The sequence below is a fragment of the Cephus cinctus genome, unplaced genomic scaffold (assembly GCF_000341935.2).
Source record: "Cephus cinctus unplaced genomic scaffold, Ccin1 Ccin1_scaffold0168, whole genome shotgun sequence".
In the NCBI taxonomy this organism is placed as follows: domain Eukaryota; kingdom Metazoa; phylum Arthropoda; class Insecta; order Hymenoptera; family Cephidae; genus Cephus; species Cephus cinctus.
Genome location: NW_014332892.1, coordinates 3,814,541 through 3,841,254, shown reverse-complemented (window position 1 = coordinate 3,841,254; position 26,714 = coordinate 3,814,541). Strand labels below are relative to the sequence as shown.

Here is a 26,714-nt window from a genome sequence, read left to right as displayed (position 1 = left end):
ACCTTATTTTTCTTCTTTCAAATGAATCGCGCGGTTGCTACATGATTATTTGCTGGCTCTCTCGCTATTTCACGCAAAACTAGAAATATTTTATTTGATCAATTATTTCTATATACATATATTACTGCTTTATTCCCATTAACGGGTTATTAAGTTGTGTCGGCTAGGTACGTGGGTACTTAATTAGATAATCATTGTTAGCCCTATTATTACATTTATAATATATATATATATATAAATGATTTTTCGTTTTAATAGAAGTCTGTGAAGTGGGTCGGAGTAGCGTGCAAAGTGTCACTTATAAATATAAGAGTGAGAAAAAAAATTTAAAGCAGAAAAAGTGTGAATAATTTTTTTTTAAATTTGCAGGGCCCCTGAAGCCTGTTAACTGCCCTGGTCAAGAATATACACTAGTTTACACTGATATCCAGTGGGGCTCATTGTCATTAGTCAATAATCAAATGTTTATCATAAATTGTTCGCGTGTCTCTTTGGTGCAGTCACGATATGTGCTTCTTTTTTTGTTCTTTCCTCGTTAGCCTCAACATTTAAAACTCACAAAAATGTATGTCCGTGAAATGAGTTTTGTGTTACTGTGCGAACTGTACATCAAGTGGGATCTTTACGAATTGACGCTTGAGGTTGTCTCTTTAGGAAAGTCAATGTAAGGTAGATTCACTAGAGACCCGTGCGCGTATTTGTGAGTCACAAAGATCGGACCAGCCGTGTGAAATTGTTCATTGTCCTTCAGTGGGCAACTTATTGCTCGCGATAAGTCTTTAAAGTCCCTGAAAATACTAGCAATCCATAAATGAGGCGTTATTTTCTGTAATTTTTAAACAATCACTGACTTTTTCTGATTTAGGGCACAATTTATTTGTCTTAATTGCGTTAGAACAAGGTGTGCATGGCTAGAAGCTGTAGAACATGAGGAATCCCTGAGCGTCCTATATTAAATATCGTACCTCGACTACCTAGTGATCGTCAGCAATATTTAGAATTAAAAATAAATCAACACCGTTTGAAAAAACTTTCAGCGTACACTTTCATCCGTTCTCTGGCAGCGCTACTGTCTGAGAATCACGATTATTAAATTCGAATATTTCACAAACCTCTTGACGAAGCGTCGAGTCCGACAATCCTTACGATCCTCACAAATTTCAGGACACGAACGCTTCTTCTCGCCTAATAATTTCATTATTCATAGTTTTAAGTTAATTTTTCCCGTTTACTGGTACTTATTAAGCTGTTTGTTTGTTATTTAGCCGTCTGACCGGGGCCAACGGAAGCTTTCGCTTTCTGTGATGTTTCCGCTGTCTCGTTGCTTGAGGTCTGATCAACTTCCATCTGCAAAAAAAAACAGCAAATGGATCATTTAAGCTCTTTGCTCGAACGACAGAGATAAGCAATTAAACATTTAAAAAATGTACCTTTTCCTCCTTCTCATCGTCAATAAGAATAGGTCCATTCTCAGCTTCGTACTCTTTCAGCACAGCATCCAAATTATATCTTCGTCGATAGTTCACAAAGAACGATCGTAGGTGGGCCTCTGTCTTTGTACCAATGACATCAGCAATTGCGGAGAAGTCTTTGCCATATTTTCGGACACCTTGTACAGCTAAGAGTAACTCGTCGTTGGTCCATCGTGCATTTATACGACTGGATACCTCAGGTGGTCGTAGATCATCAATCCCATCGACAGTTTTACGTTTCAATGCACTCACTTGCTGTTTGTTCGATTGGATCTAACGTGAAAAAAAAAAAAAAATAAGACTCATCGCATATAACGAAATGACACTGAAACGCTTGACAACGACACAACCAAATACAAATGAGAAATAAAGTAAGAGAAAGAAGAAGCAAAATGAAAACTCTTGAGAGAGAAATAAAAGAAAAATGTGTTGTAACGTTTGACCAAAGCGGAAGAAAGTAGCGATTAGGCGTTCATCCGGTTATACCAAGTAGGAATTACATGACGTAATAAGTGTTTGAGGAAGCAAATGAGAGTATACGAAGTTTATGAAAAATGTATCCACACGATTTTCTTTGATGGTCATTCTGGTGGGACTTTCCATTTAAGTGATAAACGTACTTGTCGCTTGAGGCTAACGATTTCGGTGTCAATAGCTTGTAGGCTGTTGCTCGCTTGGTTCGGCTGGCCAGCCAATGCCGCCAAGTCATCGTGATTTACAACCAGTCCACGGGGAGGTTTTCTTTTGTTCGAACGACCCGGCATGGAACTCAGTGGCCTCGCAACACCAGTGCGCCTAAACCATCAAGATATATATGCTCTACTGCTGACGTTATCATTCCCGCTGCGACCAATCAGTCGATCGCCGTATCATAGATGCTCTCAAATAAAAAGATATTAACCCAATTACTTTAATAAACTGTCATTTAAAAAATTCAATAACACCTGGGTGTCATTCTAAATATAGATTATGTGTATCGAGTGCAATGGCGGTTTCTCTTGAATAAACTATGGCGTGTGAAATTCATGAATCTGGACGGACGTTCATACAGAAATGGCATCTGGATAATAGAGAAAGTAACGTGAGGATTAAACAAATATAATTCAATAGAAACCGCTGAAGGCTCGACGGCAAATCAGTTTTTATAAAGATTCTATTGAAATTTGAAAAGTGCTTAACGCCCAGTATTGCATTTTCAAGTAGTAGAAGGATCATTGGATTTTTTATGATTCTCTGTCTCTGTTAATCGTCCTCTTGAAATATTTACTTTTATTTGGATTCACTGACCTCCAGTGCAGATAGCAGCTATGACACGCGTGTCCCTTGGGCGTCGCACGAACACTATGACAAGCAACGCCGCAGTTGCTACATGAACCCTACAACACATAATACCCTTTTAGAATAAAATTTTTTATCAAGCTCCCCACCCGCCCTTCTCTATGTAAAAAAAAGAAAACGTAGCATAATACTTTAATTGCAATTGGAGCCACTGCTCTAGAGAAAGAAAAATGAGGAATCTGCCATTTTCGTACGAGAATTCTTTACGCCCAATTTTTCAGTGTATCAGACTTTTTCGTGCTTTTGGCTTGTCTTATAGACAATGTATGTACAAGAGAATTGCAAGGCCAATCCGGCAAGCAGGACTAAATTATGCAGTGATTCTGCTACAAAGAGACATATAGAATTTGCAAATGGTTTTGCATCTCCTAATAGTACTTCGGGTGCTAGTAGTGCTTTTCAGGTGGAAATAAAAACATAAGAGCCTAAAGGGCGTTCTTGATTTATTAGTTCAAGAATAAAGAAAGAAAATTAAAGAAAAATTATTAAAAAAATAAGTACTGCAAAGATTCTCGTAAAGCAATTAATGTTTTCCTAAGAGAGGCTGTCAAGTTACTCGATGTAGATGATTGCAAGTTCTCTATGTTGGTAGGTACGTTACTCCAAGTCTTATGGTACACTGAGCGAAAGATGTTTTCCTACTTTGTTAATCTTTGTGAACAGAGAAAAAATTCCAAGGAATTTAATAAGATGAATGTAAGTGTTTGGGCACAGTGTGAAGTTGAGAAAATCATAGCAAAAATGTGGTAAGCAGGCTAGACTATGCAAGTGGGGTAAGGTTTAGGTGGAGTACCTGAACCTGAGGGACGTTTTCCGAGTCGGACGAGGCCTTAGCGTCTGCGCCTTGGCTTCCTGGCACTGCTTGGTTCTTTCCACGGCGTATTCCGCGGTGGATCGTCCATTTCTGGAACGTTCCACATTTACGTTCATATACACGAGGACAACCTAACGTTCAGATAGTTATTTGATACGCGTCGTCAAGCATGTATCTCGATCCTCATGGCACGATACACCTTTACTAGATACGTGCGGCTATTTATGCTGATATACAGATACTCAAGAATTCCGTCTGAATATCGGAGACACGTTGCATTTCAGTAGAAGCTTAGTTCTTTGTCACTGAACATGCTTGTGTAGTTTTTCAATATTTTCATAAGAGCCGTCGTTCGTCGCGTTAGTTTGCACTATCTTCTTAGATTCTTCTCTTCATCGTATACATGGCGGAATCTAATTTTTTTTGTCATTCACAGTATGTTCCCGTGTGGATACATTTTTGTTCATTCTTAGAAGAGACTCGAAGCAAGTTTTGTTGCAATTGATATTAAAGTAAGACAACAGTAACTTTTATGTTCCCAATCAGCCTAGATTATTGGTAAAAAAATTATTCGAAGGACGTATTGGCATTCAGTGTTCTATTCTAATTTTTCATATTTAGTTCTGGCTTTTATTTTTTTACCCCTCGAGTAATCTTAGAACTGGTTGATATACAAAGAAAGCAATGAGGTGTTCATGATGGAACGCATTTTTCAATTTTCCCTATTTACTTTCTCTGCATGTTATATCTAGGCTGATATACTCTCACCAAGAGAGAAGACTGATAAAAATGAAAGGTTCAAAAGTTTAAATAAACGTGACTCAATGAATGAAACGAAAATGTTTAACGGTTGTGCTTTTGTCGTATTTGTTATACGAGAAAAAAATAGATGTTAGGCATATATTTTAGACATGCAATGACATTAGTTAGTCAAGTTTAGAAAAGAATGAATGGACAGGCATCTTACTTTTTCCTCGGACTCGCTATCAGTGTTGGAACCCAATTCGCTTCCATTTTCACTTCCATTCTCTCCTTCCTTACCGCCGCTTGTTAGTTTTCGGGCTTGTCTGTCCATTAATGACGTTCTGGTTCGTGTTTTTTTCCAACTGTAGTAATATTTAACTAAACTAGCTATGGATTTGTCTGGAAGCTGGAAACAGCAAGGTCAGAATCATTTATAGATAGTGCATGGTTTTGTTATATAAAAGATAAGTTGAAAAGTGGGTCTACCATTTGACGAATCCGATGAAAACTTTTTCCATGAAATTGAAAGGCTTGTTCGAATAAAACTTTATCTTCAACCGTCCATTCATCAGGAAATGGTGTGAAATTCGCCAGGTCCAGAACAGCACGTTCCAAATTGTGTTTGTGCCAGAAAAGCATCCCCAGTGCCTGTTCGCCATTGTAACCATATTTTTCTTTTGCTAATATAATATACTCATCCACTGAAAGAATCATTGAATGATAAATATAAGTTAATTAATTTCAAAATTAACGAAAACAGGTATTTACATTTTTGATCAGGAATATCTGTTGTTGGAGACCAGACGAGTAAAGCCCGGTCAGGGCATTGATCCAAGCGTCGTTCTACAAGTTAAACAAATTAATAACATGAGTTTTCACTTAATACGAGTAACACATGAAATGGAAATTCGTAAGACACACTACTTACCATTAACTGGAACAAATTCTGGAACAATGACTTGATAATCACGACCAACACGAATTTTTTCAGCTGGAACTTTAATCATACTATATTATAACTTCAGTATCGATGATAAATGTTTTTAAAAATTTTAAAGTACAAACTTCTACCTGAATGTTCAAACTCGCTGAAGTACATTTGATGATGCTTCAGAAAATAAATATTGTTTAAATGTTCTATAATATCTATCTCATAAATGACATATTGAAATATTAAGTTCTTGGTTTTAAAAATAATATTAAAAAATATACCAAAAATACATGTCTGGATACAAATATATAGTGAAGCTTGAAGAAAATATCAAGTCACAACGTCAAAATTCTGACAACAATCAATGCACTCCAACAAATATAAGAAAAACAGTAAATTTCGTTTTAAAAAATATAGCAGGTGAATGAATTGTTGAGAATAGTAAAACCCGAAGGTAGGAAAACAGGGGCGCGCTGTTTGAAGATCCTTTCGTATTTTTACGGTCAATCAATACGACCCGATAGAGCATTTCCAAAGGTTCTCCGGTAGTCAAGAACAATATAGTCGTACAAAATAAAGGAATCTGAAGAATTTGGAGCATTGGGGAAGTCCAGTGAATGGTTACACATAAACCCGTACCTCCGTCTTCCTCGCTGGAGGACTCCGTCTGTCCATTGGGGCTGGGGCCTCTTGATCTTCGTCCATTTCTCACATTTTCTGCATTCCTCTCTGCCAGAACCATCTTCCACGTTGTACTTCACTCCCTTTTTTATATAAAAAAACCTACAATAACGATCTACGCGACTTGAACACGTTCGAAACTTGCGATCCAAGCCGCAGCTCGATCAGCATACGAGGTGCTTCCGAAGACCTTCTGTGATGCGCTTCGTGCGACCGTAGCGAAAGTAAAGATGGCTACTCAGGACACTGATTGTGATTGGTCAACGATTGATTAAATAAAAATCCTCATTTCCACTTTCCTCTATTCATCAGAATTAACAGTCTCCTAAGATACGTATTACAATTTTCACTTATATTTCCTTACGATAGCTTGTACATTTTTTATATTTCTTATCAATTCCACGCGTCATTGCTCTTTGAAAAACTGATAATCCGACTGTCCCAGGGGCGCAGATACGATTCAGTAGGGCCCCTTTATAAGTTTCAAATTTACAGGGTCCCATTGATAAAAATAATTTCAGAATTTAGTGCACGATACGTATTACATTAACACCCCGTAGAAACTAGATATGAAATATAAAACTAAACGGTCAATAATGTCGACGGGAAACTTAACAACTCTATTATTTTTTAATAAAAAATGTAATCGATAAATTAATTATTTACCTAATAGTAGGAAACATAATACTCTAGCGATAGGTATGTACAGAGGCTATACGTATTATGTATGAATATATAGTGTTTAACAAATTGTACAGTTATACATATTTCTTTCATCCCTGTGTGCATTGTATATAAATTTTTTATTGATTTCTAAAACATAACTTTATGGTGGGAGAATAAAACTTGGATTAAAGAAGGTTGCTCCCTAATTCAGCCATTTGGACTTTTTATCGAGTTTTTAAAAAAGATGCCAACACTGAAAGTCATTTCAAAAGGTGTCGCTTGTAACCACTTTAGAACAATAAAATGGCAATTGACTTTTGTCGTCTTTAGAAGAATCATTCGTACACAGTAGATATTTTATTGTAATGATAACTTGTAGAAGTTAAATGTAAATAAATTTTGCAAATATGTATTTTAGAAAAGTGGAATCAGAAAAGATATAGATGTATTACTCGTACACCAGATACATGGATGACGTCAGAGCTACGGTCGCACGAGAATTACCTGAGAGTCAATTAATGCCAAATTTTCATTGATTGATATTGTCCTTATAGTTTCCTAAAATGCAAAGCTCTTAATTTTAATGGATGAAATGTAATTAAATCTTAATGAACAGTATACGTATGTCGTTTAAATGTATCTTTTTCTTAAAAATTCAAGATAACCTCAATTATCGTATTTCCGTACTCGACCACCAAGAGGAGCTAGAGTCGAGTGGTCACAGTCGCTGATGAACTTTGTCGTGGCAGAGGCTTTCCTCGTCAATTTTAATGTAAATATTGCATTCATTGACATTTTGGTATTAATTTTAGTGCGTGAAGAGTCAGAAGCGATCATTTTAATATAATATCTAACCGCTCCATTGCGACAATTCGTAAATTTCGCACATTCTTTTCTTCGGTAGTAACCAACAAACCTCCCTGCTACAGGTATTTTTTTTCCCGATTATAGAATTTTTTTTACGATAATTCCCGTTAAAACTCCAAAATTTTGTACTCTGGAAGAGATGGCAGTTACACTTATTCCATATTGTTTAAGAGTGATTTTTTATGTTCCGATATTTTTGATTCTCTTCCTGGCAGATTGATCCATTTTAATCGTCCTAGTCTAATATTACATTTTATTCGTAGACGTATTTGTTTATCCGAATCAGCTTGTGTATTTTCTCCATTTATCCCTACGTATTAACGGATTTATTACTATTTTTCTATATTTTATCATAGTACAGTGACTCATAATTTCATTGTAAATTGATGCATATTGATGAGATTTAAAAAAATATATTTTCCATTTAACGTTTGTATTCATATTTTCATAGCATTTATTAGATTGCTATGGAATTTTGATGAGTCTGTTATCAGTCATAGAATTATGGTCTTGTAAATTGTGCAATTACTACTTTATTAGATTTCATTTTCAATATAGATAAGAATAGAGACAATTATTTCCTTTTATTCTTTTTTATTAATTTCTCCTAATCTGATGTATAATCTTTTTAATAGTCTTATTGTTAGACGTCTGTCATCTGTTTTAACACACCCTGAAGGGAATTGTCATAGGATTATCTTGACTTAATCTGTGTTATTTGCTTGATTGATTCGTACCAGCTTTCAAGCAATAATCCTCCATATAACTAATTCAAAGATGCTATGTTATAATTGACGAAACAGTGTTTTTTTTTTCATTCTTGCTCTGATAGATGATCCTGTGAAAGCAGTGGGGTTAAGCTTGGATAAACCACCTTGTGGGTTCTTTACAGAATAATTCTTTAAAATATCCAAAAGTATCCTTAGAATGAAGGTTGTAGGATTGGTCAGTGGTGGCAAGGACTCATGCTTCAACTTGATGCAGTGTATAGCTGCTGGTCACAACCTTGTGGCCTTGGCTAACTTGTATCCTGTTGGAAAGGGTAAAATTGAGAAGAAATTAACATATTACTACTTTACACAGAAGACATAAGTATCATGGCACTGTCATTTAATATTTTTAGATGAGCTGGACTCATTCATGTTTCAAACTGTTGGCCATCAGGGTGTGGAGTATCTGGGAGAGGCAATGGGCCTGCCGCTATATAGAGAGCCAACATTTGGTAGATCCAAAATGCAAGAAAAACATTATTGTCCTACAGAAAGTGACGAAGTCGAAGACCTGTACAGATTATTAGCTAAAGTTAAGGTAAATCATCTCGAGCATATCTAATTGTTAAAATATATTGACACCAATCAATATTTCTAGGATCGAGAAAATATAGAAGCAGTTTCTTCAGGTGCTATACTCAGCGACTATCAACGAATTCGCGTGGAAAATGTGTAATTACAATTGTTTGGAAACAATATTTTGAAAAAAAAACAATTCTCAAAAAGTAAGAAAAATAACAAGACAGAAGTCTAATCGTTAAAGACCTTTTCCAGGTGTAGTCGATTGGGCCTCGTATCATTGTCCTATCTATGGCGACGAGATCAGGAAGAACTTTTGAAGGAGATGATTGAGTGTTCAGTGAATGCCGTCCTGATAAAAGTCGCTGCCTTGGGATTAGAGCCTAGACACTTGGGAAAGTCCATCTCCGAAATGCAATCGCACCTCGCCAAAATGGTAAGTAAACGTCCAAATGACCGATACACTTAGTCGCGAATCAGAAAATTCTAATAGCAACGAACGTAATCCTCAATCTCAATTGGATGACTTCCAATCGTTTCGTAGCCGTAACTTGCTGCATTAGTAATATTTTACGCAGTTATTTTGAGATATGCACTTTTGGCTTAATCTCGTTAGAAGAAATGAAAAGAAAAATTGAGGAAAATTAAGAAAAAAAAATAAATAAATTGCACAATTGTTAAGGCTATTTTTGGATTAACAAGTCGTTTGCTTAATCCCTGTATACAGTCGCGATTATTGTAACGCACCACTCTATATAAGGCTCTAACAATTCTGAGCCTATTCAAGCGTCTAACGGCAGGACGTTCGTTTTACCTACAGAAAGAAAAGTATGGCGTGAACGTATGCGGAGAAGGCGGAGAGTATGAAACTTTTACTTTAGACTGCCCGTTGTTCATTAAAAGCATTGTAATGTAAGTTTGACTTAAGGTGCACAGTTACAATGAACTTTGTATACTATACATACATAAATATATATATATATGTATATGCACATATAAAATAAAAGATTATAGAGTTGACTAAGAGATATAAAAAAATACGTTATCTCTTTTTTCACTTGTAGTGACGAGTACGAGAGTGTTGTACATTCTAACGATGAGATAGCACCAGTGGGATATCTGAACTTCAAGAAAATACACTTGCAAAATAAAAACGTGAGTTTCAATAAGCTAACGTCGATTCACGTTGAGTAATGTTTGTAATCAAGAGATAGAATTTCATGGGCCAATACAAAGAGTTGCTTGTTGCAGAGTGGAATAGCGAGATTAACACTCCAAGAAAGATTACAGACAGTCTCGATAAAAGCACCGTACGATTACATTGCGGAAATCGTAGGCCCGGAGTTGCAGGACGGCTGCAACTTGTCGGACGATGAAAACGAGGAGCACGAATGCGACAATAAGAGTTTAAAGACATCGAATTCCGGTATTTCATTTTTTATAATTCTATACACGTAGACCAATTTTTAATGCGCAATCGAACGACTCAATTGCCCCCTGTACATTGTACATTAGGTCAGTTCAATCCACCAAGTCCAATGGAAGTATTGTACGAGGAGGAGGATTATCCTGACGTGCCAGCATCAAATAGAAACGAAACTGGCTGGTACTGGTTTGGAGGTATAGTTGGAAAGGATAGTGATCCAAAAGTTGCTATGGACGAGGCCTTGGAAAAATTAAGCAGTAGGTAAAATTTGAAAGGATCCAATACTTGTCACGAATGGATATGAAATTGTGTACTAGATAGAAGATATTCTGTGGGTGGATGTCAGTTTACCTAAAGTGCCTTATAATCCTGTTCTTAGATCTAGTCAGAAAGGAAAGAATCGAGATGACTGATATCGTAGGAGTGACACTGTACATAAAAGACATGTCCAACTACTTGCCGATAAACGAGGCTTACGTATCTAGGCTGGGTAAAGTAAATCCTCCAGTGCGTGTCTGCATCGAATGTCCTTTAAACGTGCACGTCATCCTTGACGCTTTAGCGTACAAGGAAAAGAGTGATATGACTGATAAGAAAGTTCATAAGAGACACACGATGCACGTGCAAAGTATAAGTCACTGGGCACCCGCGAATATCGGTCCTTACTCTCAGGCAGTTCGTGTAAGTCTAATCGATTTTGGGAAAAAAATAAATATTACGGATATGTGGTTACCGAATGATTTTGAGATTCTCGTTACAGGTGGGGGACATAATTGCTGTGGCGGGACAGATACCTCTTGTACCTGGTAGTATGACCATCTTGGATTTAAATATCAAAAGGCAATGCCGTTTAACCTTAAGGCACATTAATCGAATCGTGAAGGCGATGGACTCGAATACACAGCTCAGGGATATCGTACAAGGCATCTGCTTCCTGACTCATCCAAGTTACATACCAGAAGCACGTAAGGAATGGGAGAAGCGCACGAATAATGCGATCGTGGATTACGTGGTGGTTCCCAATTTGCCACGTGGAGCTCAGGTCGAGTGGTGCGTTTGGGCTCACAGGGATAACAATAGATTCGAATGTACGTAGACGAGGAAGTGTCCAAGTATCGTATGAGTATTTTTGGCAAATTCTAACTCTTGGTTCGAATATTTTCTATCTTTTACCTTGGTACTCCGCAGACGAGGAGACTGGGAGGTGCGTTGGAAATTTCAAAGTCGCTATAAGACGAAGATGGAACTACGAGAATAACGTATCCGCCATTGTGTGTTACCTGTCAACTGGTGAGTAATTACTTAAATGAATTATTTATAGAAGGCTGGTAACCGTCGTCAGTACTCAGTGTCACCCTTCTGTGTGTCTCGAATTTTATTCAGGTTCCTCAAATTCAACTGGAAACCTCGCTATGGAAACAAGCCTGAATTCCGAAGAGCTTACGTCAGCCGAGCTAACAGAGGCCTTCGAGTATCTACTCTGCAAATTGACGAAAGGCTCCCAACACACGAATCCAACTTGCAATTTACGAATTTTTTACAAAGTTGGCAGCTCGCCAGGCCCTAACTTCATCCACAGCGTAATGTCTAGCTTCTCCGCGCGAAATTTAGTCACGACCATCGTACCCACGACGCATCTTCACAACTTCAGCACCTTCCTCTCGGTGTGCGGCATCAGGCACGAGTAGTACGCCAGGACAGAGATTGCGAACGTTGTCAATTACGTATGAAAAACAAAAGCCGCGTGTCTACTGGATGGTACGGAGGGCCAATAATACTCAAATTACATGATTAGAGAATATACCATTATCTTAATTGATAAAAAGAAATCTTATCAGAATGCAACTGAAATTACAAGATAATGGAACATATTATGTAGAATTTTTTAACTCATGCACATCCTCATCCAGATACATACTAGTAAGGATATCCTTTTGTTTCTTCACAAGCCATATGTAATCAGTTTGATCGAATGACATCAAACTATATCAATTTAAGGTGATATCTTTCTCTTAAGATTATTTGATCATTAACACTCTTCAGCAGTTCAGCAGCGTTGGCCGTCCGTCCCGTTCGGTCATATACACTTGATATTGATTTGCGATGTAATTAGGAATCTTACATTTTCGGCTAGTCAACGGGTGTGCGTGCAATTCTGAATTGACACACCCGTTAGTGTAAATGCTCTAGATAACGCGATCCGTTAATGTGCAAATCTTGTATCTTATAACACTGTACTGTTAATGCCTCGTTTCTGCTCAAGATATTTTTTAATTTACTAAGTGCCACGTTACGCGCGGAGTGTTATACAAAAGATTAAAAAAAAGAAATGTCATTTTTTTTTCCCAAGGGAATGAAAAATTAAGGAAATGAAAACGATTTAGAAACGAAAGGAAAGGAAAAAAGATTAAGTATATAGAAATAATAATAAAAAAAGAGAATCTAGGAGTGCGCAGCAAACATCTTATTCTTATCCAGCGCTCAAAAACTCCCAAAGTTCTATAATCGAGACGGAATGAAAAATGAAAAATCGAAAAGAATGGGAGAAAACGTAAAGCGCATTCTGCTATTAGAATTTCAAGGTTGTCTTGTTACGTGAACATGTCGAATCGCCTAAGAATATGAATTATAAAAAAAACACCTGAGACTTCCTAGGTGACTTACGATTGTACTTTTTCTTTTTCTTTGAACATCGAGTTCTGGACCAACGAGTTACAGCCTCCAGCTTCAAGGAATCCTTGTTGTCCGCAAATCTCGCGTTTTCATTGCATTCTCTATCAAATGCATTATAATTGCACGTGAGTTCGCATAGGTGTCTAAAAAAATTATAACTCTGTTCGTGCAGCCAAATGATAACTGCTATCGTGAAAAGGTATATAGGAGAGGATATTTTAAGGCGAGTATAAGAAACACGTGGGAGCCGAAGAAGCATACGGAGTGGTCACTATGCTATTATAAATATGTAAAAACAAAGAAAAAATTACAAAAACAAAGCTAAGGCAAGAATATACAAAAACACATCCAAGTATGCTCGCGACAAAACAAAGAAAAAAATAACACTCACTGGATCCAAGAATTATTGCAGAGGAAGAATAAATAAAATGGTATATATTTTTAAGAAATCACCCATCTTCGTTTGTATTTTTGTGATTGTTCCTCCTTTTTTGCTCTTGTCGCCTGTTACCTTGGTAGATTTATACAATTATATTCTAACGTTATGGATAATGATAATGATATTATTAATAAAAAAAAAAAAAAAAAAATAGAAGAGACGCAAATCCATTGAGTCTATTCTGCTATTACGTAGTTTTAAGAGAGTACGGAACAAATTGTAAAATGAAGGACTGCATTTTGTTCTTTCTTTCACATATGCTTCCACTAGACTGGTACATAGAAATAATATGTTTTAGTTAGTAAATTAAAAAGAGATGTCATGCAAGCTAGGTGAAAGCATGATTTATGAAAAAGAAAAAAAAAAGAGAGAAAAGTCTGACAATTGGCGTGCGATCTTTGTAGATTCCATTTAAAAATAACAAATCCGGCTGTTGAGATGAAGAATGATATATTTGAAATCCTGATCTACCGCGTCATCGTAAACAGATATCAATGAGAATAAAAAAAATTTTCAAAGATCATTAAATGTTCTTCTGACACTTCAAAAATATCCTGAAGTATCAGACGAGAAATGATTCAAAATACGTGCGGATTTACCGCTTGTCGAATAACGATATACATATATATATATATATAAAGGAAAATAATATTCTCCTTGCATTATCTACATAAATATCAACGATTTACATACTAACAGCTTTCAATGCACGGACGCGCTAAGTGTCTTCTAGTCCGCGCAATGAAAATTGGAATTTACGTTTTAAATGTCTTGGACGCCATAGACTTTGCATCTTGCTGTCGGGTCGCTATGCAAAATTCACACTGATAATTTTTCTTGTCGATTGCCAATCCCTTGTTCTCCACGCAGCCTATTAAACATAAGAGTCATCGTAAAAGTTCGGCGCCTCCTCGCTCTGGTCAAATAACGATACAAGTAACTTGCATATCCAGAACACTACATGTGACTTACTAATTAGAAGAAGAAAAAATATGCAAGAATACAAGGTACGGTCGGATACGTAGAAGTTGAATATTTCTTCAAGGCAACGTACAAGACAGATGAAAAATATAAAAAATAAATTTCAAGGTAAAATTTGTAATTTCTCCTCCGACGATTGGTAGTTTGCAGAGTACTTTCAATATAAGTAATGCTAATCCCACGTATTCGATTGTACAGAGTGTTTGTGAAGATTGATTGATTGATTAATGGAAGATTATTTCTACAATCTACAAAGCATGCATGGATCATTTGCTACGCACAGAATAATCAAAACTACAGGACAGAGCGTAATGAAGTCTGTGTCAATACCTAAGTGCAGATATTTGTCACATGCGCTGCAATGCACTAGGTTCGCTTCCAGGTCGAGCCGTGGGGCAGTGTGACATCGACTGCAGTGTGGGCAATAGCGACCCTTTCGCCATAGCCTTGTTAACGCAATAAACGTTCATGGGGTTAGTTAAAAACAAAAGAGTAAACACCGTCCTAATGTAGTTATATCCTTTGACTATCCAGCTAATACTCTAATCTAACTTGCCAGTTACCATACTGATAATAAATCGTATAACGATCCAAACTGATGACAGCTGTCAAAAGAGACCGATACTCGGATCTGGATAGTCATGAATATTGGTCATTGAAATAAGGAAAAGTTAAAGTTCCACAAGACTAACTGACACATCAAGAAAACATACGATTGTTATTGAATGTATGTCAATGGAAATGACGTATGAACGAGCAGATTTCGTTAGAAGAGAGAAAATCTATGGGTTAAAGATGTTTGAAGAAAAAAAAATAGTCTCACAGAACAGCCTTGCGTAGTTGGTAACGTCATAAGGAAAACCATGGTGTATCGCAATGGCGTTTCTGATTTCTGTGCCTAAGAAATGTTGTAAAGCGAAAACAAAAGCCCCGCTATAGATTGAGGTATTGCGTGAGTAAGAGGTGTATTGAGTGTAAGAGGCGTGTTAATAGTTGCAATTGAAGCCCTTCAGTTATAAAACTTCCGGGGCGCGACTTTCGGCATATATTTTACATATCCTAATAACTCTTCTTTATGTCTTATCCTTTGATTCGACTTACTTCGAACAAGGTACGCAGAAGGTCGATACGTAAACACGAGTGTTTCTCTCGCCCTTCTTATACTCGTGCTGCCACAAAGCTACGCTGTTTCTATCCGAATTCGCACCACCGGCTTCTCTGGAGCCACAACTTGCACAGACTGCACATTCCTGACAGTGCCATCTTCCTTGCGGTACACGTCTCAGACCAACGCAGTAAATATGGTAGCTGCGTACAAAAACAATATTTTTAATAGTACAATAGAAGCCAGTCTGCTACTAGTAGATGCTGGAATTGATTTTTAACGAGATGAATTAATTACCCCCGGTCGCACATGTCACAGAAGAGCATCTTATCCTCATCTGCAGGATCATGACATTGTACACATGTTTTACAATCTGTACATTGCCAGGAGTAAGCTCGAATGTGAGGCACCATGTCTAGTGTCAGATCTATGCACGAGGGATGAACTGTAAATTAATAAATAGACATAATTAAGAGGAATGTAGCTGAAGAATTTTGTAGAAATGTCTGAACACTGGATACCATTTCCATTGCACGTGCCGCATTGTATCAGTACTTCGTATTTGTTTTGCTTGTTCAAACTCTTCAGGCACATTTTACACTTTGCACTTTTGTTCTCATCCTTTTGCGCTGCTATTTCCATGTCCACCTCGTCCATCGTCGACTGAGATTCCTCTGTATCCTGGGTGCCTTCACTGGACGATGAACTACAAGTTGTACAGTTATAAATTAATATTATAATAACGTTTTTCAATAGCTCTTTTAAAGTTTTAGGTAACCACATTACCTCGAATCATCCGACGATGAGTCACTATCACTGTCACTCTGTGAACCTTCCGACTGGCTGTCAAATTTACGTTCGTTCGGTCTCATTGGTCCGTATAGCACAGTGTTCAATGGGTAGTATCTCAATTCAGCTGGCGTGTATTCGCGATAGTAATCAGTGTACTGTCCGGGTATCAATGCCACAGGATAATGACTGATTTCTCTTTCAGTCTCGACCTTCAGTTGTTTTTTAGGTACGTGAATAGTGAAGCTTTGTAGATCTAGACTGCATTTCCGACTTTCTCTGCGTGCTTTGTTGAGATTCACATTCCAAGAGAGGGCCGACTGTACCGCCATTTCCGCCAGGTCTATCCTGTTCCTCTCGGCGTTTGCTGCTGCTGTTAACTCCTTTTGCTTCTTTGAATGTTCCTTCACTTGTTTCTCTCTCATGTGTTTACGATATTCTTCGTACTGATCAGGAAAATCGCTACACATCACATCCAGTACTTCTGAACTGCAGACAGCTGTCAGTCCTGAAGTTGAAGTGAAATTCGAAAAATATACTCCAAGGTATATTATGTAGGATTTTGCTATGTAAGAATAATAATTTTACTTTTACTCACCCATGTCGCACATGGCTTCGCTGACAAGTGCGTTTTCTCTTAGATAATTCCTTTCCTCCATGTCGACCATTCTTCTTTTCAAATCTGGATATTTTCTCTTGAATGACTTGACACCAAGGTACTGGGATATCTGTTCCTGGATCATAAAGGTCTCACCCTTGCGGTCCAAGGGCCATTCATATTCGGCGATTTTGTCGACGGTGAAGGGACCTTCGTCGGGATCAAAATTTATTTCCATTCTTCGATTCTTTACCTTCACCTTCTCCGACTCGGTTGTCGCCGTGCTGAGAACGCTCCCTTGAGATTCCTCATTGACTATCGTTTCCGAGGCTGAAATATTTATAATATTATCAGTCGAGTCACGTGCTTCACGGAAGTGGTTCGAGTCTTAAAAATGTATACTGTCGAGTCATAAAATATTTTCTTCCTCCTTTTCAATACCTTAAGAAAGTGACTCAATCTTTGAATTTGCAGTTACTTCAGTCTTATGAAAATCGTGAATGAACCTTAATGTCGCCAACACTACTCTCTTGGCTTAGAGGAAACCCAGACTGGGCCCAGTGTCAGCGACCCGTTACAAAAATATCATCCACACGGAAATACATATCGAAATAAAATAAAAAATAGATCACAAACCATTTGTAGAAATGTCGTTTCTCTCAGGTGTCTCAAAGCTAATTGTAAAATTTCGCATTTTATCTTTTTACACCACACTGTTACAAATGTACTAAAACCATTCACGATAATAATCTTCATTAGGAGTCGATATCATTGGACAGCGTTATCGTGGTATATCGCAATTGAACTTTGAGAGCATTGTCACAATACGTTTTCACGTTTGGAAACTCCCTGCTCTCAGGACATAGGAACAGGATTCTAAATTTAGATGAGCGGCTTGGAGATCCACCAATAACGTTTATACTTAAGCTCAGTCTGGCTTCTCGGCGAGATTTAAAACTGTTTCACTAGCAGCTTGACATTCACTGTCTCCAATTCAGATTGAACAACAGTCAGAGACTGATTGTATATTTTGTCATTAGAATTTCTAAGATCTCTTCGCACTGATAATGCGTGTGATCACTATTATTTTTATTAGATTAGAACCGACTCTACCGACATGGACGTTAATAATGTTCAGCAAGGATAAAAATTATGATTTGTCATGCAAAGGTGATTGAAGCACCAGTCAGATAATAATCACTTTCTATACGGTAGGAAGTTGGATCAGTCTTATGTAGCTCTTGATTAAACAGCTTGTGTATAATCAAAAGAAAAAGATATATTGAAAGAAAAGAGTTGACATCACGACAGTAAAAAATTCCTATTTGTTCAATTTTTCTCTTACTTGGCACTGTCATGTTCCTAGCTGGAGTGTGTGATCTTGAGTTTGATTCCGCACTCATTCTGGTCTCCTCGTCGATCACTTGAACGGATGAGATTGTCTCGGTTCTAGCTGCCACTTCGGTTTGCCTCTTAGCAGATGGTGTTAACCAATTTTGATGTTCTGGCACTATAAGTATATCCTTACTGTCCACAGGATGGGATTTTGCCTCCTCGACGAGCTTGTGGATTGACTTTTTGTCGTTAATTAAGATTTCAGATTTTCCCATAATCCCCGGCATTAATTGCATCGGAATATTTTCATCCTTTCTGTCTAATAATTGTTGTGTTATTATCATGGGTCCTGTTTGGATCTGAACTCTTGAGCTTGTAGCGAGTGCATCCTTGTAGGACTCCATTTGCAATTCCAATTCCTTCTGAACGCTGGAACTACTTTGGTGTCCAATTTTCATCAAAGTACTTATACCTTTACGATCCATGGGAGGTTGTTTCAGGGCCTTGTATAGTTCAGAAGTTTTCGTCGCTGACATTTCACGCTGAGGAATCGAATTGTCCAGGGTAATCAGTCCCATGGTGGAATTTTCAATCAGAGTCAAATCCTCGTCTATTCTTGGTTTCTTTCCTAGGGGAACTTCGAGCTTGTCCATTTTTCTTTTTCCACGACCTAAAGACATTTTATAGAAGACATAATATTTATACTGTTGTATAGAGGGTGTTTCGTCTAACGTGTCGAACAGAGTTGTGGCTTCGGCCGAGCGAAATTACGCCAATGGCTTTCTTATTATTCGGAATAATATAATCAAATTAGTAGTGGGAGATGTAACTAAAACCCCACTCTCATCAGACTATAAGAGTATTGAATAATAAGCGTGACCTCGCTCGAGTGAAGTCACAACATTATGCCACACTCATTGGACCACCCTGTATATACTAATACAGGGAGAATAAAGGAATACAAACCTCGACCACGTCCTCTTTTAGGTGGAGCATAACTTTTCTGACTTCTACAGGTACGCTTCGGTCTCTCGTTTTCTCTGGGTTCTTTTGGAGTTGCTTTGGGAATAGCTTGATCCAATGCCAGAGGATCTGTAGGTGGACCAATAAGTAGTGGTGGTTGTATTCTTCTGGGTCTACCTCTTTTCTTAGGAAGCTTTGCTTGAGGTGAAGGTTGAACTTGTTGAACCTCTTCGATGATAACAACATCCTGACTTGAATTTGAATTCTCATTAACGATGATCAACTCTGGTCGATGTTCAATTATCTCACAATCCGAACTCATAGGCGAACTTGAAGGATTCTTGTTTAGTATATCTTTAAGTTTTTCACTCATGCTAAGATCGGGAGGCTTGTGTGATCTCACTTGAGTAATACTGATCTCTTGACTTATCACATTCATCTGTTGCTTGCTGATCGCACTGTTCTTTGACTCGAACAACATTTGTTTTTGTTCTCTTGACGTTACTGGCTGTATCGTTACCTCTGGTAGGATTTGTGACAGTTTTGTTTCCAGTTTTGATTTCTTTACTTCTACCGGAGAAATCATAACTTCCTTACGCTTTGGTGATAACTCGACTCCACCATCTTGCCTTTTAGCTGGTAATTGAACTGGTTCGATAGTCAATTCAGTTCGATTACCTTGTAGGATATTTGAATGTGCGGTTTTGAGCATTTTCAATGGAGATTCCTTGGAAGTGTCCGGATCTTTGTGTTTTTGAGGTGAACCTTGATCGTGAGACTCTTTAATCTTTTGTGAAGTTTCCCCATAAGTCTCAGAAGTAACTATAGTCGGATGACCAGTCTTTGATAATTTAATCTTCATCTCTAAGGGAGAGTCAATTTCTTTTCTTTTTTGAGATTTTTCTCTCTTCTCGGATTCCACTATAGAAGCATCACCTGTCTTTGATAGTTTTATCTTCATACCAAGTGGAGAGTCAGATTGTTTGGGAATCTCTACTTCAGGTTTCTCCGCCAGTACTGTTCTGGCTACGGATTCTTTAGTTTCCTCTGGTAATTCCGATTGAATTATCGATGCATCTCCAGTTTTTGATAATTTGATTTTCATTCCAATTGGCGATTCTGTTCTTTTAGGGATGTCCAGGGGATGCGGCTCGGTTCTCTCCTTAAATTTCTGTTCCTCGACGACGTCCTCTTTATCAGGATGAATAATGGAAGCATCTCCACTCTTTGATAATTTTATTTTCATACCAATCGATGACTCTGTTCTCTTGGGCATATCCTGAAGACTCTCTGTCTCTTCTGATGATTCCGGTGGTATTATAGATGCCTCACCTGATCTCGTTACCTTGATTTTTACTCCAATTGGGGATTCCAGTTGTTTTCCCGTCTCTGAAGCCAATTCCGACTTTTCTTTATACTTTGATGAAAATTCTTTAGGCTCTTCGGTAACTTCAGTATGAATAATTGAAGCATCTCCAGATTTGGATAATTTTATTTTCATCCCTAGTGGAGATTCTGTACGTTTTGGTACATCTGGTATTTCCAATTTGTCCTTAGACTCCTCAATAGAATCTGGTTGTATAATTGATGCACCTCCTCTTGTCTTTGATAATTTTATTTTCATTCCAATAGGCGAATCAGTCCTCTTTGGAATCTCTTGAGGTACTTCTGACTTCTCTCTTGGCTTCGACTCCCTACTTTCCTCAGGCAAATCAGACGGCACTATCGAGGCATCACCAGTTTTTGAGAGTTTGAACTTCATACCAATTGGCGATTCTGTCCTCTTCGGAATTTCCTGAATGTTTTCTAATTTATCTCGATGCTCCTCCTGTTTGTCGGGTTGAATAATCGAAGCATCACCATATTTTGACAATTTGATCTTCATACCAAGTGGCGATTCGGTTCTCTTTGGAGCTTCCTGAGCCACATCGGATTTTTCTTTATGCTTTGACATTGTCTCCTTGAAATCTTGTTGGACAATCGAAGCATCGCCCGACTTCGATAATTTAAACTTCATTCCTAAAGGTGATTCATTTCGTTTAGCCTCTTCAAATTTGTGCTTCACCTCCCTAGGCTCATCATTGGCTTCATGCTTATCTGGAGGAATGATAGAAGCATCTCCAGTCTTTGATAATTTTATTTTCATGCCAATTGGAGATGGTGAGGACGTGCCTTCTGTGTGCCATTGCGCACTCTCATCTACGTTCTCATTTGAAATAATCGAGGGATGACCACCCTTTGATAATTTCAATTTAATCTTACCCAGTTTCTGTCCTGGACTATCCTCTGGATTAGGTGAGTTCGCAGCTGAACGTATTTTCGGGCTCTTTGGCGATCTTGGTTCACCGCAATCGGCTATTGCGGATTTGGCAATTTTTAATATTATTCTTGGGGAACCAACATTCTCAAAATCATGCTTCTCGGAATCCTTACGTGGTGTATCCATGATCTTGAGTTCAGTCTTCTCAGCACTCTTTGGAGACTCCAACATCTTTTGATATGCTGCCATTTTAGTATCTTTCTGAATAAGAAGACTTGTTTTTGGAGTAGTTGGTGCTTCGCAAATTCTGGACATATCGTGTACGGGTATTTCAATTTTAGGAGGCTCCTTCAATCTTTCTTCCAAAATTGACATTTTTGGTAGCGAATCTGACATAGTCAAGATATTTTCTGACAACTTTGCTATCGGATTCAATGTATCTTGTTTAATAACTAAACTTTCCTTAATTTTCTCTTCCACCTCTATAGGTGTTGCAATAGCCAATACACCAATATTACTTCTGGGTAAACTATTATCAATTTCTGAGACTGATAAATCATTATCTAAGAAAGGCGATGTCTCCGGAATAGTTTTAGCAGTTTCAGAAAGTTTAGCCTTACGCTCGTTCTCCAATTTAGTCGCTTCTGAGATAATTTCCGCTTCAGATATGGCGATAGGATCAGAGGCGATACCTTGTAATTCAGCAACCAATTCTGAGGAATCTTCACAAAGAACGGCTTCGGGCACAAATAATCCAGCATCAGCCTGTTCTACAATATCATCTACAGCGCTGTGAATAATTTTTGGTGATAATCCCAATGGCGAATCTATAGCTTGTTCTTCAGATTCTTGTAAAAACTTCACAGCACTCTCTAATTCTAACATCTCAGAATTTGGCTGACAAACACTGATGAGTGATGCACTATCAGTAAGAACTTCAGCTTGACTCGCAGTAGCCAATAAAAGATCTTCAGCCAAATCAAGCTTAGATTCACTATCCAAAACACTAACATCTTCCAAAGGGTTCTCTTCGATACCTGTAGTCAACTCGAAAGACATTTCTAACTCGTTTTCCTCCAGCACTGAGACTGTTTCCATTTGGCACTGAGAATCAATATTATTGTCCTCCTTGTTAGTGGAATCCGAAATAACATTCTCTGCAATTTTTGATAAATTTGTCGACTTCTTTTCCTCGTTATGGTCGCTCACTATCTTGTCAATGCTTGCGCTAGTATCATCATCTTCTTGCGCTGACTTATTTGTAGTCGTTAAACAGTTGCTGATAACGTCTGTTATATAATTTGGATGTTGCGGCGTCACTGCTGGCTCTTCCGAATCCTCTAATAATAAAGGTACATTCATTCCTTTTTCCTTGGGTTGTACATCATCATGAGATTCCGCTATCACTTTTGATGTTTCTGGTTCCACCTTCAACACTGGATCCTCTGGTTCCGGTATCAGGTCCAAGCCTAAAAGACCTTCCAGAGAATCTATATTTTGAGTTCCTATTGGATCATCCAAATCCTTGTTCAACAAGTCACTAGAATCCTCTGGGAGCTTGTCTGGAAGATCTTCAACTTTTTCTTCTACCAATGGCAAGTCATTGGAATGAGATAAAACTTCAGCAATCTCTTGTTCAACACTTACTTCATTCGCTAAGATACTCTTAAAATCATCAACCATCGCAGAAGGCTGCACGTTCCTCAGAATGTCTGCTACGTTGTCCACAGTATCGAGAATATTCCTCATCACATTTTGTGTACCTTGAGATTGATCATCAGTGAACATTTCATCTACTCCTGCTGTCGTGTCTAGAATATTTTTTAAATCATCAGATTCTTGAGATACTTTATCTACTGTTACTTCTATTTTTTCATCTGGCAAAACTTCAGTAACCACCGCTGGACATGGACTACGGATTTCTTCTACAGGTTCCTCTTGAACTATCTTTATCTCTTTTGAAAGAGCTTCAGTTTTATTTTCAACTTCTAATGGTGGATTTAGTTTGGTTTTTTTTCCAATGTCTTCCAATTCTTTTACTTGTCCTTCAGGCAGATTCTTTGACTTTTCAATAACTGATGCTGCTTTATCTGTTGAAGTAGTATCCTCAGTACATTCTAATGACTGTTGTTGTAGATCTTCTGATTTTGATAAAGGCAATTTCAAATCTTCATCTGAACTCGTCTTTGCAACTATTTCTTCAGGTACTACATCTTCCACAATTTTATCCTCAGGGATGACTTTAATATCACAAGACTCTGGTTCTTCAGTTTTACATTGACTCTCTTCAACAGTCACAGCATTATCTTCAATGTTATCTTCTTGCAGCTCTGATGGCACTTGAGCAATACTGTTTGCGATTTCTTCATTATCTTTCGGTTGCATAATACCTTGAATTACAACTTCAATTTTATTCTCAGCTGAGTCTTTCTCTTCAAGCTGCGTTTTTGACGCATCATTCATCTCACCTTTTTCAATTTCTGGTTCTACTTTATCTTCAGCAGATTTTCTTTCCTCTTCCTGTACTTTCATAATCTCCTCCGTATTGACTTCTTCAACTTCTGATTTTTGTTTATCCTCTTCCTCTTTATCCTGTAAGTTCTCACTCACAATTTCTAAACTTTCAGCTACTTCTTCCACAGTACTAACTTCTCTTGGTAATGAACTTTCTGAAGACTGTATTTCGTCTTGCTTCACAGTGGAAACTTCAGTGAGATCATTCTCTACTTTCTCTGGCGTAAATTCAGTACATAAGACCGTATTTGAAATTTGGGGAGCTTCATCAAAATCTTCATTCGATACGATAATTTGCGGGTCATCTTGCGAAGATACTTTTTCAGATGAACCAACGTCCGCTTCCTTATTGACCAAATGTTCGTCCTGAATTTTTTCCGAAATTGGTGGTTCTTCAGCAGCAGGTAATAGACTTTCAGTTCCCGCGGGTTCTTGCTCTGTTGGTAATGTTTCTTGAGTTTCAACATTATCAGAAATATGTGAGGTTGTTGACGAGTCATCCTCATTCGGTATTTCCATTACTTCTTTTGCAGGACTTAACTCGTGTATAAAATTATCTTCAGCAAGTTCTGGTTCACTAATTATCTGTTCTGGTTTCTTTTCAAATACTACTTCTTCACTTCCTGCAGGAGATGACTCGTCTACAAGCAACTGCTCTTTTATAGGTTCTGCAATGTCGCACATTATATTACTTTCATTTATTTTTGGATCTTGTGATACCATTTTTTCAACTAGATTATCCACTTCTTCTGTTGAACTGTCCACTTTATCTTCAGTTAATACTTCCACTGTCTCGTTCACAACTTCTACTAGCATCGCTTCATTAGATTTTTCAGGAGGTAGAGGCAAGTCTAATTTTTGTTGAATATCATCTTTTCTTTCAACAGTTTCTATTTCCGTAGCTTCAATCGAATGATTATCTGTTTCAACAGTTTTTATTGGTTCCTCTTTTGTTCCCACAGAAGGAATTGCTTCATCTTCTTGAATGACTTTTGGAACATTTGATGTAACCTCATCAACATTCTTTTCATTAATGATCGTATCACTATCTGTATTTTCTTCTTGAATGGCTGTTATAATTGTATCAACTTCCTCAGTATTAGTTAGTACTTCATTAATATTACAGTCTGGTTCCTTAGCTGTTTCTACTTCTTCTTGATCAGCCTTTGCCTGAATTGTTGGTATTGTCTCTGAGGGTTCGGGTTTTTCATTATTGGTATCAGACACTTTATTCCCTCCTTGATCTTTTTCTGTTTTATAATCGTTTCCATTCGTAGTTTTAGGAATTTCTGAATTATCATTAGCACATTCTTCTTTCTGTACTGATTGTACTTTTAATTCTAATGAATCTTTTGCTACCAATTCTGCATTTCCATCAATACCAGTTAATTCTGGATCTATTTCTTTCTCAGAAATAAGTATTTCATCAAGCACAGGTTGCACATCATCTTTAATTTCCTCAGTCTGTTGTAGCACATCCTCTGAAGATGGATTACGTACTGGTAACTCCAGTTTCTGCTCAGGTTCTACATTGCCTTTGATATCAAGGACTTCATTATCAACCACGTTACCTGTACAAGAAAAAATATTTCTCTTATCGTAAAAGACAATCCTCTACAATAATATTTTTCAGTCTGATGTACAACAAAATTCATACTTAACTTACCTTCTTCAGTTTCTTCCAATTTACATTTTTCAGGGATAGTTATACTATCTGCTGTTTTACTGTTGGAATCTTGAATAAAATCCATTGTTTTACTTGATTCTCCATCATCAGACTCTGTTTCCTTGGACTCAACCAAGTTACATGATTCAGATGATGAAGTATTCAATTCCTTTTTAGATACACTGGCAACAGGTTCATTTCCAATCTTACTTTGTTGTGCAGTGGTGGTGGACTTAGGTTTAGCAGCAGTTACAAAATTTGATTCCCTACCTAAAAATGTATTTTCACTTGCCTGGATACTAGGCTGAGTAATATCCTTAACAGAAGAAAAACGTTCATTCAAATTTGTATCTTCTCTTGATGTACTATAATCAATGTCTAAAAACTTTTGATTGGAGTCACTTTTGGAATCCGTAATAATTTGAGAAAGAGCAGCAATTTCACTTTCCAATGTAGAATCTCCAACAGGATCAGATTGAACACCAATAATATCATTGATATCCATAATGCTTAAGGCTTTATCGTCATAACTCTCGGAATCACTGTCGATGCAATATGGTACAATTGAAGGAAGAGTTTCCTTTGATGTTGTAGCCTCCTTAGGTTCTTTAATTTCATCTTTTGAGCCAAATAGGCCCATATTAGGACTCTCAGACATTGTTTTGGTACACAGTACAAAGAGTACCGTACTTGCCTCACTGGCCCGCAAACCTGATTTATGTTCAATTTTACAGGCACTTTCCTAGCCTGATTTACATTCTAATATATTGCATTCTTCTTGCAGAAGAAACTGTTTATACCACACTTGCTATTAATTGAATATCTCCAATCGCATAAGCCCAGTCTTGTATTAAATTCTTTTCTTGAAGTTTATAAATAAACAAAGCGGCCATTTATTTATGTTCAACGTATGCGAGGTATAACCAACCTTTTTTCATTGGTAAATTCATTGATTTTCACTTCACAAATATGCAACGGATATTTTATTCAAACACAATATGAATCTTCAATCATTCCCTTTATTTCCTTTTAATGGACAAGTCATATTCTATTGCGGATCTTGTAAACGGTCATTTTTTCGTAATAATGATTTCTCAAAACCGACGCCAAACGCTTTTGATCACTTCTGACGAGTCCACGGCGTATGGATACCACAGACCACA

The 26,714-nt window shown here is 37.5% G+C and overlaps 2 protein-coding genes across 5 annotated transcripts; one reads left to right on the top strand and one right to left on the bottom strand.

The window, feature by feature from the left end:
• Positions 1–475: 475 nt before the first annotated feature.
• LOC107263881 (titin) lies at positions 476–26,714 on the bottom strand. 4 transcript variants are annotated; one of them, XM_015731537.2, is made up of 18 exons: positions 25,552–26,714; positions 19,115–25,456; positions 18,159–18,818; positions 16,814–17,143; positions 16,213–16,723; positions 15,948–16,132; positions 15,724–15,871; positions 15,423–15,629; positions 14,652–14,767; positions 5,297–5,365; positions 5,137–5,211; positions 4,855–5,069; positions 4,592–4,774; positions 3,604–3,714; positions 2,760–2,848; positions 2,093–2,267; positions 1,431–1,745; positions 476–1,347 (listed from the first exon to the last, which is right to left on the bottom strand). In XM_015731537.2, the coding sequence occupies exons 1-18, from the start codon at positions 26,207–26,209 to the stop codon at positions 1,258–1,260; spliced, it is 10,479 nt and encodes a 3,492-aa protein (XP_015587023.1). In that variant the 5' UTR covers positions 26,210–26,714; the 3' UTR covers positions 476–1,257. The 4 variants fall into 4 exon arrangements, with proteins under 4 accessions (XP_015587023.1, XP_024937004.1, XP_015587021.1 ...); XM_015731535.2 differs by lacking the exons at positions 476–1,347; positions 1,431–1,745; positions 2,093–2,267; ... (4 more) ...; positions 5,137–5,211; positions 5,297–5,365 and adding an exon at positions 13,340–14,211; XM_025081236.1 differs by lacking the exons at positions 476–1,347; positions 1,431–1,745; positions 2,093–2,267; ... (5 more) ...; positions 5,297–5,365; positions 14,652–14,767 and adding an exon at positions 8,017–8,543.
• On the top strand, positions 10,364–13,350 carry LOC107263883 (diphthine--ammonia ligase). The gene is made up of 5 exons (XM_025081238.1): positions 10,364–10,489; positions 10,608–10,909; positions 10,989–11,316; positions 11,417–11,518; positions 11,612–13,350. The coding sequence occupies exons 2-5, from the start codon at positions 10,634–10,636 to the stop codon at positions 11,914–11,916; spliced, it is 1,011 nt and encodes a 336-aa protein (XP_024937006.1). The 5' UTR covers positions 10,364–10,489; positions 10,608–10,633; the 3' UTR covers positions 11,917–13,350.

Coding starts and splice junctions, on each gene's coding strand:
- LOC107263881 (XM_015731537.2), bottom strand. CDS start 26,209: ATGTCTGAGAGTCCTAATATGGGCCTATTTGGCTCAAAAGATGAAATT. Junction 18,819..19,114: donor TAAAAGAGGACGTGGTCGAG/GTTTGTATTCCT, acceptor AAATGTCTTTAG/GTCGTGGAAAAAGAAAAATG. Junction 3,715..4,591: donor ATAGCGAGTCCGAGGAAAAA/GTAAGATGCCTG, acceptor GGAACGTTCCAG/AAATGGACGATCCACCGCGG.
- LOC107263883 (XM_025081238.1), top strand. CDS start 10,634: ATGACTGATATCGTAGGAGTGACACTGTACATAAAAGACATGTCCAAC. Junction 11,317..11,416: donor GGATAACAATAGATTCGAAT/GTACGTAGACGA, acceptor GGTACTCCGCAG/ACGAGGAGACTGGGAGGTGC. Junction 11,519..11,611: donor TGTGTGTTACCTGTCAACTG/GTGAGTAATTAC, acceptor AATTTTATTCAG/GTTCCTCAAATTCAACTGGA.